The 13,157-nt window shown below is 45.0% G+C and overlaps 1 protein-coding gene across 1 annotated transcript in view; it reads left to right on the forward strand.

The window, feature by feature from the left end:
• The window catches only part of GALNT12 (polypeptide N-acetylgalactosaminyltransferase 12), a 32,332-nt gene continuing 19,414 nt past the window's right edge, over window positions 240–13,157 (forward strand). The window contains exons 1-2 of the mRNA XM_013966061.2: window positions 240–641; window positions 10,914–11,083. Of these exons, the coding sequence (XP_013821515.1) occupies window positions 277–641; window positions 10,914–11,083 (535 nt within the window). The 5' untranslated portion in view covers window positions 240–276. The remainder of the gene's footprint in view (window positions 642–10,913; window positions 11,084–13,157) is intronic.

Consider the following 13,157-nt stretch of genomic DNA (forward strand, 5'->3'; position numbering starts at 1 on the left):
GTTGCCATTTCCTTCTCCAATGCATGAAAGTGAAAAGTGAAAGTGAAGTCACTCAGTCGTGTCCGACTCTTCGCGACCCCGTGGACTGTAGCCCACCAGGCTCCTCGGTCCGTACCCTGCGAATATTCGCCCCCTCTGCAGGCGGGCAGGGCGGGAAGGGGGCGGGGCGCAGGTGGGGCGGGGAGGGGGCGGGGCGGCGCGGCGGTTCCGGAATCCGGGTCTCGGGCTGCGCCGCCGCCTGGGGCGCGCCAGGCGCTGGCAGGAGCTGGCGGGCGTATGTTGGGGCGTGCAGCGCGGAGACGCTGCCCGCGAGGGCTGCGGCGCGGCCGGGAGGCGCTGCTGGCACTGTTGGTGTTGCTAGCACTCGCCGGGCTGGGCTCGGTGCTGCGGGCGCGGCGCGGGGCCCGGGCGGCCGAGCCTGGACTCCGACGCACCCAGCGCTCCGGGCGGCGCGACCCGGTCCTGCCGCGGCCGCCGGTGCCCGAGGACGCTCTGGGCGCCCACGGCGAGGCAGTGCGGCTGCAGTTGCAGGGCGAGGAACTGCGGCTGCAGGAGGAGAGCGTGCGGCTACACCAGATCAACATCTACCTCAGCGACCGCATCTCGTTGCACCGCCGCCTGCCTGAGCGCTGGAACCCTCTGTGAGTCCGCAGGTGGCGGGAGGAGCATCGCCCTCTGAGTCTCCGCGTCTCAGTTTCCGCGGCGGGGAAGTGGCGGGGTGGGACCCGGCTCTCCAAAGACCTGGGGAGCTCGTGTCTTGTTGAGACATTCCCAAGTGGGCAGTGAAAGTTCACAGGGGTGTGGGAGTGAAGAAAGTTTTAAAAGTATTAGTCGTTCAGTCGTACCCGACTCTTTGCGACACCATGGACCGCAGCCCACCAGGCTCCTCTGTCTATGGGATTTTCCAGGCAAGGATACTGGAGTGGTTTGCCATTTCCTTTTCCAGGGGATCTTCCCGACCAGGGATCGAACCCGGGTCTTCTGCACTGTACACAGATTCTGTACCGAGTGAGTACCAGGAAAGTTTTAAAAAGTGACACCCCCCCAAAAAAAATCTCGGAAACCGACAAATCTGCAGACAGGTTTAATATGAGACCCTTAGGGCGCCCTTCTTGGCTTGTAAGGGACCCCCAACCCCCAGTCTAATTCCTCCTGAAACCTTCTGCTCTGGCTAAGCTAAGGACCCGTGGGCTTCGACGGGCTTCACTCACTTACCTGTGTGCGCCGGGGCCCATAAATGAACCAGGAGTGAAAGGAACCACGGGCAGGTGAGGTGAAAGGTCAGGGCAGCAAGAAGGGCAGGTCAGAAGCAGCAAGCCTCCTTCCCCCTCTCTGGGAGCTGGATTCCTCAGCTTTACCATAGGAAGACAGGGAGGAGCAGCTGGTGGGAAGGGCTCCTTCTGGCACTGTTTCAGCCTAGCTTGCTCCGGTGGGTGACACAGCTGTGGGACCTGTGTGGTCAGAGGCCTCATTCCTGTTGGAGCTGTTGGCTGGAGGGGTTGTGCCCAGCGCAAAGGGAACAGGCTGGCAGGTGGAGCCTGGCCTATTGCCTTTCCTCTTTTGGCAGGGGTCTTTCATGTCCCTGCTGGAGTCCCCTCCCTGAAAGACTTGGTGGAAAAGAGGGCTCAGAGAGGAGATTCTGGGAGTGGGACAGCTTCCAGTGTGCACCAGGCACCACCCTTCCCTGCTCCTTGTCCTTCCTGCTTACAGGTGTGGAAGTAGGCTTAGGTCAGATGACTCACTCAAGGGCCAGAGCTGGAAAGTGACTAACTGGGCTTGAGGGACGTGGCCCTCCTGGCCCCTTGGGCACTGTGCTGATTTCAGGATTTTTAGGGAACTGCCCTGTGGATTCTTGGCCAGAGAGAGCATGGATGTCTGCAGGGAGAGACCCAGCTCTGCAGCCATCGGCAAAGTGTGGATGGTTGGCACCTCACTGTCTCTGCTGCTTTTCAGGATCTACTTGTGTCTGCTGCTGCTGCTAAGTCGCTTCAGTCGTGTCCGACTCTGTGCGACCCCATAGACGGCAGCCCACCAGGCTCCCCCGTCCCTGGGATTCTCCAGGCAAGAACACTGGAATGGGTTGCCATTTCCTTCTCCAATGCGTGAAAGTGAAGTCACTCAGTTGTGTCCGACTCTTAGCGACCCCATGGACTGCAGCCCACCAGGCTCCTCTGTCCATGGGATTTTCCAGGCAAGAGTACTGGAGTGGGGTGCCATAGCCTATGCTTTTACCTTAGGCATCGTCAGTGTTTATCTTTTTGAGTAGAGCTTTGTTTGTTAGGGTTGGTAGCAGTTCCTCCCCTTCAACCAAATGGTTAAACACATGTTTATCTCCTTGAAACTCCAAGGGTGCTCACTGAGGCAAGGTCTAGGGGAAGCTTTCAGGTCGGACTCAGGGTTCAGACCCAGTTCGTATGAGATAAAACCGTGGCTCTTTCGCTCATCAGCTCTGTGATGTTGAGCAAGTTATCTGGCCTCTCTTGAGCCTCAGCTTCCCAGTCTACAAAATAAGGGATGAGTAGGAATAACACAAGCTAGGAGTTGATGAAACACCTGATACCTGGGAGCACACTATGTACTCAGTTCTTGTTTTACTGCCAACAGTACCCTCAGGAGGTTGCTTTTAAGAGTCATCCAGGGATTGGTCATAAAGTTTTTCTTTTCCAGTTTCCGACTTCCTTTATCATTCGAGATTGTGAAATCCCTTTGAAACATTGTGGGGTTTATGGTATCCCGTCTCCATGGTGACACAGCTGCCCTGTGTCCTGTCAGGATTTGCTTATAGATCCTGCTGTTGCTTTGACCCTGGGAAGTTAATCCAAACCCAGCGTGATAAGGAATGTGAAGGCCTCTGGCCTTTTAATTCCTGCAACAAGGCCTGTTGGGTCATTCTTGCCTAGCTGGAGAGAAAGGTGAGCTCCATCTGTGTTAGTCTCAGCCCAGCCAGGCCTTCTGATATAACTGAGGTGTAGCCAGTAGTGTCAGGGCCTTTCATGAAGATTCACTTGTTTATTCCATACAGGCATGGAGGACCTGATAAGGTCTTGAGATTTTAGCCTGAGAAACTGGAGTAGCAGCTTAGGAGTTCAGTCAGGGTCATGGTAGGGAGAGGGTTGGAACTATAATTAGTAACAAGCAGAGGTGTGGTTAGGATCCTTGAATGTCATAGCAGAAATGGCCCTGAGGGAGCATCCAGTCTTACTAGAAAGGATAATCTGTGCCCCCAAAGTAACACAGATCTGGAGCAGAGTCAGAATCTTTTATTCCCTCCTCCCTTTCAAGATGGAGGCAGTTATTTATCTATTAATTTTAATTACCCAAACAATACATGTTCACTCTAGAAAATTTTTCATATACAGGGAAGCAAAAATAAAAAATCATCCATTAACGTACCACCCTGAGGAGAACCACTGTTAACATTTTGCTGTGTATCCTTCTAGACTTTCAGGTATACAAAATAGATTTTGAAAAAGACATATATGGGTGTGTGAGTGAGAACATACTCAGACATGAGTATATACAAGGCCCATACACATTTTTAAACCAACAGGGGATAAACCTGTTATCATAGGCAAAGAGTTAGGAGCTACTATGGGACTGTTTGGCTTGGTTCTTCTGGTGTCTGCAAGCCTTGATAGCTGCTAGAGAAACTTCGAAGTATTGACTCTAAGTCCTCGAGATTTGACGTAGACCCCCGCCCTTCTGCAAGGCTCATTATTCGCACGCCAGTGGATTAGCTCACACTTTTATTTATTTACTTATTTTTAGTTATGGCACTGAATCAAGGAGGAGGAGGAGGATGACAGAACGTCCTTGCATGGTAGTTTAGAAAGTATAGGGTTTGAAAAACTCTTTCACAAATACTGTTTTATTTGAGCCTGGCAAAGAGAGGGAATTTTCACTCTGAGATGGTGACAGGCCAAAGTGGGGAATCAGGTAGCTAGGTCTGTGGGCTTGGGAAACTTTGAACAGTTATGTAAGGGACCGTACCCAGAAAAATTAGGAAGAGTTTTGAGTTGGGCCGAGGCTGGGGCTGATGTGTAACTAGGGTTGAAAGCTTAGAGCCTGTGAATTTCTCGCCCTGAAGAGGAAGGATGGGTGTTTTTGAGGGTGTGGGAGAATACCAGAATTAGATAAAATGGGGATTGATAACAAGTTAAATGCAGTTGAAACTAGTGGTGAAATCACATCCAGTTTACAAAGTAGATGGCGGCCAATAAGGTACCAATACCTGGAGAAAGTTTTCGATTTCATTGATCAGTTCTTGAGATAATCATCTTCTGTCATTCTCATTTGCATTCCGACCTGTTATTTTAGCAGGATAGAAAGTTGGAGTGACTGCACCCTTGGGGCTGTGCAGTTCCACCACACACGTATGGAGATGCCACGCGTGTGAATATCAGCTGTTTTCTGCCATCACTAATGAGTTGTGAACCACTGGTTAGAAAAGTGTGTAAGTAATACATACAGGTTTTTGCATTTCTCAAATGTTTTGCCCTGGTTTTAGCCTCATTAATGCTATAGTTGCAAGTGTGTGTCTGAGTTTAAGGACTAGGACTTGGGTGCTAGGATGGTGAAGAGTTTCAACATAGCTCCAAGCAGATAATTCAGCAAAAGTAAAGTTTGTGTCTTGCAGGGAGTCAGTTGGGATTTCTCTTTTTGCGAGAGATAGCCTGCTTGTCTGTTCTCTTAACAACAATACCTTTGGAAAAACACATCACACATGGGGTGGAGCTTATTAGACTGTTGTTTCTCTGCTTCCCCAGTAAAGTTATAAACTGAGGCTGTTTTACTGGGTCTTATTAGACCCATCTTGTGGTTGTCAGTATGGTTCCATTCTTTGAATCAGTACTTTAAGCCTATAGAACAGGTTCTTTTTAGTTAGAAGTTTCATGATGCTTTCTCCTATCCTTTCACTTCTGTGACCTTAGATTTTAGGCATATCTCTAATCAACATGTTGCTGGATTTTGTGTTGTCACTGAAAAAAAAAATCCAGACTGACAATCTTTAACTAAATATTTATGTCCATTTATACTTACTATGCTTACTGAAACTTTAGTGTTTGATTATGCCATCTTATTTATGCTTTCTGCTTATTATGCTTTTTCTATGTTTTTTTCCTTTTTTATACTGCTTTTTTTAATTGATAGAGGTTTTCCTCCCCTTCTGCTTCCATTTTTCTCACTCTACTGATTTGAAAATTATCTATTTCCAATCTTTAGTGGTAAATTTGAAAGTTCAACATCCATTTATAATAAAAACCCTCCAGAAAGCAGGTGTAGAAGGAACATACCTCAACATAATAAAAGTCATATATGATAAACCCACAGCAAACATTATCCTCAATGGTGAAAAATTGAAAGCATTTCCCCTAAAGTCAGGACCAAGACAAGGATGCCCACTCTCACCACTACTATTCAACATAGTTTTGAAAGTTTTGGCCATAGCAATCAGAGCAGAAAAAGAAAAAAGGAATCCAGATTGGAAAAGAAGAAGTAAAACTCTCACTGTTTGCATATAACATGATTCTCTACATAGAAAACCCTAAATATGCCACCAGAAAATTACTAGAGCTAATTAATGAATACAATAAAGTTTCAGGATATAAAATTAACACACAGAAATCTCTTGCATTCCTATACACTAACAATGAGAAGACAGAGAAATTAAGGAAACAATTCTATTCACCATTGCAATGAAAAGAATAAAATACTTAGGAATAAATCTACCTAAAGAAACAAAAGACCTATATATATAAAACTATAAAACACTGATGAAGGAAATCAAAGATGACACAAATAGATGGGAAAATATACCATGTTTATGGATTGGAAGAATCAGTATAGTGAAAATGAGTATACTACCCAAAACAATCTATAAATTCAGTGCAATCCCTATCAAGCTACCAACAGTATTTTTCAGAGAATTAGAACAAATAATTTCACAATGTGTATGGAATTACAAAAAACCTCAAATAGCCTAAGCAACCTTGGGAAAGAATAATGGAACTGGAGGAATCAAGCTGCCTGACTTCAGGCTCTACTACAAAGCCACAGTCATCAAGACAGTATGGTACTGGCACAAAGACAGAAACATAGATCAATGGAACAAAATAGAAAGCCCAGAGATAAATCCACACACCTATGGACACCTTATCTTTGACAAAGGAGGCAAGAATATCCAATGGGGAAAAGACAATCTCTTTAACAAGTGGTGCTGGGAAAACTGGTCAACCACTTATAAAAGAAGGAAACTAGAACACTTTCTAATACCATACACAAAAAATAAACTCAAAATGGATTAAAGATCTAAATGTAAGACCAGAAACTATACAACTCCTAGAGGAGAACATAAACAAAACACTCTTCAGCATACATCACAGCAGGATCCTCTATGACCCACCTCCCAGAATATTGGAAATAAAAGCAAAAATAAACAAATGGGACCTAATTAAACTTAAAAGCTTTTGCACAATGAAGGAAACTATAAGCAAGGTGAAAAGAGAGCCGTCAGAATGGGAGAAAATAATAGCAAACGAAACAACTGACAATTAATCTCAAAAATATACAAGTAACTCCTGCAGCTCAATTCCAGAAAAATAAGGGGCCCAATCAAAAACTGGGCCAAAGAACTAAACAGACGTTTCTCCAAAGAAGACATACAGATGGCTAACAAACACATAAAAAGGTGCTCAACATCACTTATTATCAGAGAAATGCAAATCAAAACCACGTGAGGTACCATCTCATGCCATCAGAATGGCTGCTGTCAAAAAGTCTACAAACAATAAATGCTGGAGAGAGTGCAGAGAAAAAGGAACCCTTTTACACTGTTGGTGGGAATGCAAACTAGTACAGCCACTATGGAGAACAGGGTGGAGATTCCTTAAAAAGCTGGAGATAGAACTGCCGTATGACCCAGCAATCCCACTGCTGGGCATACACATCGAGGAAACCAGAATTGGAAGAGACATGTGTACCCCAGTGTTCATCGCAGCACTGTTTACAAAAGCCAGGACACAGAAGCAACCTAGATGTCCGTCGGCAGACAAATGGATAAGAAAGCTGTGGTACATATACATGATGGAGTATTACTCAGCTATTAAAAAGAATGCATTTGAATCAGTTCTCATGAGGTGGATGATACTGGAGCCTATTATACAGAGTGAAGTAAGTCAGAAAGAAAAACACCAATACAATATATTAATGCGTATATATGGAATTGAGAAAGATGGTAACGATGACTATATGCAAGACAGTAAAAGAGATACAGATATAAAGAACAGACTGTTGGACTCTGTGGGAGAAGGTGAGGGTGGGGTGATTTGAGAGAATAGTATTGAAACATGTATATTACCATATGTGAAATAGATCACCATTCCAGGTTCGATGCATGAGGCAGGGTGTTCAGGGCTGGTGCACTGGGATGACCCTGAGAGATGGGATGGAGAAGGAGGTGGGAGGGAGGGTCAGGATGGGGAATACATGTACAACCATGGCTGATTCATGTGAATGTATGGCAAAATCACCACAATATTGTAAAGTAATTAGCCTCCAATTAAAATTTTAAAAAATTAAAAAACAACAAAAAGAAAGTATATAATTATATATTCAACTCAAAAGATCTAAATTAATCAGTGGATCTTGGAATGCTTTAACATTGATCACTTTCTTTCCCAGTTTGTATGTCATTTTATTCCAGTATTTTAATTCTGTCTTGCTTTTTAAATCAACACATTAAACATTTTTTAATGCAATATTTGTTTACATTTATCCACAAGTTTATTTTTTCTTCCCATCATTCTTTCCTGAATGGTGGTCTTTGTATCTTGGAGATCTTTCTGGAATTCTTTTCTTCTTCCTGAAATATATAATGTATTTCTTGCTATAGACAAAGTTATTGTTGTAAACAATCAGTTTTACTTATCTGAAAATGTTTTCTTGTTTTGTTCTTGTTCTTGAAAAATAGTTAGGTTGGGTATTGAATTCCAGGTTGACAGTTTGGCATTTGAAGATAGTATTCCACTGTCCGCTGGCTTGCTCCATCACTGTGAGATGTCTATACTGAGTTAAATTTTCCTGTCATTTTTGTTTCTTTGTCCTTCGTTTGAGGTTCTCTTATTTATTTAATCATAAGAAGCATACTTATTCATGTTCTGTGTCTGCTACTTCTAATATCCATGTATATATATTTTCTTGTTGTTCCTGGACTCTGAGGACTTTTTTTGTTTTCTGTAAGCTGATCCATACATTTAAAAGTTTTTTTAAAGTATTAAGAATTTTTAAAGTGTCCTTTACTACGTGTGAAAGTGTTAGTCACTCAGTCGTGTCTGACTGTTTTTCGACCCCATGGACTGTATCCCACCAGGCTCCTCTGTTCATGGAATTCTCCAGGCGGGAATACTGGAGTGGGTAACCATTTCTTTTTCCAGGGGATTTTCTTGCCCCAGCGATCAAATCCGGGCAGAGGCACCATCTGAGCCATCAGGAAAGCCTAATCTTCCATACTGCCATGAGTGGAAGTCCTAAAGAAAGTGAAAGAATGAAAGTGAAGTCACTCAGTCATGTCCGACTCTTTGCAACCCTATGGACTATAGCCTGCCAGGCTCCTCTGTCTATGAGGATTCTCCAGGCAAGAAACTGGAGTGGGTTGCCATTCCCTTCTCCAGGAGAATCTTCTCAACCCAGGATTCAAACCCACATCTCACGTGTTGCAGGCAGATTCTTTACCATCTGAGCTACCAGGGAAGCTCATGGAAGTCCTATATTCACTTAAAAAAAAAAAAGTTCTCTTTTAGATAGGGTTCTTTTGATTAAACTGACTAATTTAAGTCAGTTCAGACTGACTTACATATAGAAAATATATTGACTTCTATGACAGAAAGGTCTAGGATTTGAACTGGATTCAGATTATTCTGGGCTCTGGATATAGGGACTCAACTTATGTCATCAGGAAAATGTTGATTGGCCGGGCCTGGGACATGTTACCTTCCCAAAGGGATGTATATATTTGTATATGTATCCATATGTGTGTATATGTGCAGCCCTGCACAAAACATACAGCTTGAGAGTCCAGGAGGCATGGTTCCTGAAAGGGAAACAAAAGTACAGTAAGGTGAAGAAAGGAGAAAGCATTCTGGGCCAATAAAACACACCTGTGCCCACTGGGACCTTCTTGGCCTGTTCTCCAAAGGATGCAAATTTTCATTGTTTTAAAGATGTTTATGTGATAACCTAAATATAAACATAAAAGATCAGGAGGTACTTGCCACACCCATTTATTCATAACCATAAAATACATAGACATATACTGTACTGGTGGAGATTATGGTATCCTCATCCAGAAGGGTTTTTATGAAGACTTTTAAAGAAGATTTTAAGGAATAATGCTTGTGGAATGTTTAGCACACTGCCTATCATATAGTAAACACTCAATAAATGTTACTATTATTACTAGATACAGTGCAAAGCATGCAGAAAATACATAGGAAAGCACAACTCTACCCCTGCCTTCACAAAGCATATGGATTATACCAGAAAGTTAAGGAAAAGATGGCTTACTATGATTTAGTAGTAAATTTGCTTCTGAGCTCTCTTTGTCTTTCCAGAAGTGAAACCCTGAGTAATACATGTCTGCCTTTGTCTAATTGAAGAATACACAGCTTTTTATTGCCCAGAAAAAGAGGGAAATGTTTTTCCTGGATGCGAATTTAGAGATATTCAGGAGGATATATTGAAATTCATGAAGGAGAATGCACTTAAAGGATGTTTTATCTTTTTTTTTTTAATTGAAGTATAGTTGATTTACAGTGTTGTATTAATTTCTGGTGTACATCAAAATGATTTCGTTATTCTTCTCCATTTTGGTTTATTACAGGATATTGGATACAGTTCCCTGTGCTATATACTAGGACCTTGTTGTTTATCTCCTTTATTTATAGTAGTTTGTATCTGCTAATCCCAAAGTCCTAATTCATTCCCCCCTCTCCCGCTTTCCCCTTTGGCAGCCATAAGTTTGTTTTCTATGTCTGTGAGTCTGTTTGTGTTTTGTAAATAAGTTCATTTGTGTCATATTTTAGATTCCACATATAAGTGACATTTGTGTTTCTCTGGTAATAGTACCTACCTCCTGAGACTGTGGAGGCCATTACATGATCTAATACACAGCTAGTGCTTAATTATGTCTGGATTTAGCATACCTCTGAGTACTAGACAGGTTGCATAGAAAAGCTGCCATAGCCCACTAGAAGCATCAGAAAGAACTAATTGCTTGTACTACATGAAAAAAAAAAGTGTTTTTCTGAAACCTAAAGTTAAAGACTTTTTTTAATCTTTAAAACAAAGAAAAGCTAACATTTAGTTCCACATGTGCACAGATCCAAAGAGAAATGGTGGAAATAATGACAGTGAGGTTTTCAAAATGAAATTTATTCAATTTAAAGAAAGGGTGAACATATTCAGCAAAGACTTTAGAAATGGTCCACATCAAACAAAGTCTTTAAGAAACAGAAAGAAAGGATGCGGTCTGAGCAGAGGCCCAGCAGTGGGGCTGGAAGGGCGTGGACAGATGGGAGAGGTAGGCGTGAGGCGGGAGAGCTGACAGTACCCCCTCCTTTCTCAGTCTGCTGAGTTTGAATGTTGCAGAAATCTGAAAATCGCTTTAAAGTTTAGAAACAGCATCCTGCAGGTCAAGCTCAGTAGGTATCATTTTAGAATCTTTTAAAGAATCTGCTGGGATTCCTACTGGATCATGGGTGACTCTGGAAGATCCCAGCAGGTTATTTACCATTTCCCAGAGGGAGGCCCTGAGACCATGACCTGTGTTCCATTCACTCCAAACCCAGCACCAGCCTGGGCCTGGTATACAAGTCACCAGTAGGGTCTTAATTCCTGAAATTGTGTTGTATTTGCAGGTGCAAAGAGAAGAAATACAATTATGATCAATTGCCCACGACGTCGGTCGTCATAGCGTTTTATAATGAAGCCTGGTCAACTCTCCTTCGGACAGTTTACAGTGTCCTCGAGACATCCCCAGACACCCTGCTAGAAGAAGTTATCCTTGTAGATGACTACAGTGATCGAGGTGAGCCCCTGACTTGGGCTCTTGAAGGAGCCTGCCCTTTGGTGACTGTGCCTGCGAGGCGAGTGTGACGTGGGTGCATAGAACAGGCCAGGAAGGATGGGCTTCCTGCGTCTTCCTGGCCTGGCCCCTGCCCTCAGGGAGCTCGGAGCTGGGTAGGGGGATGCAGATGTGATGGCAGAGTGCTCTACCGCTCGGTGCTATAGGAGGCAGAAAGGGGACCCTCACCCACCTGGGCGCTCAGGAGCAGGTGGTTGACCATAGTCTTGAGGGCTGGGTAGTTTGTGGACTGCAAATGAGGAGGGAGGGTGTTTCAAGTGGAGGGCACAGGGTATGGAAAGGAGTTGCAGTGCTGTGTGGACTATGTAGGATCTGCAAGTAGTTCAGGAAGGACGGAGAGCTGGCTGCTGCAGGGAGGAACAGGAAAGGAGCAGGAAGAGGGCGCAGGACTTAGACGCAAGGCTGAGGAGTTGGGGCTTTGTCCTGAGGGAGAAACCAAGGCAGAATTTCAAGCAAGAGCCGTCTGTTCTTTGGGGAAACCCTCTGGACTGGAGTGTGGAGAATGGGGTACTGGGAAGCTCTACAGGGAGATGAGGGGGCTGTGGAGGTGACCCAGGTTGGAGGGGCGGGGAGGGCAGGCAGGTGGGAGGAGGGTGTTTAGGAGGCAGCGTCTACAAGCCTGGAGACTGGCTAAGCTGCGAGGAGGACACTCGGGCTTCCGGCCTGGGTCTCCGGGTAAGTGGTGGTGCCCTCCTTGAACTGGGAAAACCTCAGGGCTTTGGCCTAAGATACTGACTTTGAGATGAAATAGAAAAGGGGCAGTCCAGACAGAAGAAGAACTGAAGCCAGGGCGAGACATTCCATTGAAAGGATGGTCGCTGTTCCTACAGGCCTGACCAGTGACCTGGGATCCAGCAATTCACGTGCAGGCTGAGGCTGGCCCTTTATTATTCAGGAGGCTTTTTTTGAGCATGTGCTGGGTGCTGGGGATTCCATGGGAAACAAGATAAATCCCTGCCCTCGTAAAACTCACATTCTAGAGCTGTGGGTTGAGATGGTCAATAAACACGCGAAGAACATAACGCATGCATCACATAATACAACACTATATATATATATCACACATACATCATGTAATACAATATACAGCATACATAATAGAACCTGATACTATACTACAGCATGAGTAGAAAGTGCCCTGAAAGAATAATGGGAATAGGAGAACGCCTAGAGCTTGGGGACCAGGACTACTCTAGCTGATGGAGATCAGGGAGGCCTCTTTAAAGCCAAAAGCTGCAAACTCCAGGGACAGTGAAGGACAGGGAAGCCTGGTGTGCTGCAGTTCATGGGGTTGCAAAGAGTCAAACACGACCGAATAACAACAACAGTATGAAGAAGGAGGCAGCCCAGTGAAGGTCTGGGCAGGGGGCCCGGGCTGGGAGCAGCAGGTGCAGAAGCTGAAACAAGCAGCCATTCTCAGGGTCAGACCACCAGCCAGTGGAGGGTGACCTGGGGATGGGATTTCGGGGTGGATGAGGCCAGATCAGGTGGGGCCTTGGTGGACGATAGAAGGAATTTAGCTTCAGTAGGAGCCTGTAGGGAGCTGCCTGAGGGCTGTTGGGAGAGCTGTAAGGTTGCTAGGTCTTGGGGACTCTCTGTGCTGCCCTGTTGAGACAGGCTGACTGATGCTGGGGGTTGGGGAGCGGGGATGGGGGGTGAGGATGGAAGGAGGATGTGTGAGGGGCTGCTGTGGCCTTGCCTGGCTGGGGTTAGTGGTGTCAGTGAAGCAGTAGTCAGATAAGCTTAAGAGAGGGGAAATGTGGGTGTGGTGCTGAGCCTGTTTCCGACCCAGTCACCAACCTCTGGGCACCCTCTTCGGGATAGAGCCGATGCTTGTCTGGTCTGTCTGACCTCAGAGCCTGTGTATCTGTCCTGACTGGTAGGTGTGCTGTTCTCACAGAAACACAAAATAACAGTGATTTACATGAGATAAAAGTTGATTTCTCTCTCCTGTTGCAAATCTGGGATAATAGACTAGGGCAAGTGTGGCAGCTCCATGGTGTTAGGGCCTGGCTCC

Source organism: Capra hircus, chromosome 8 (genome assembly GCF_001704415.2).
Source record: "Capra hircus breed San Clemente chromosome 8, ASM170441v1, whole genome shotgun sequence".
NCBI lineage: Eukaryota > Metazoa > Chordata > Mammalia > Artiodactyla > Bovidae > Capra > Capra hircus.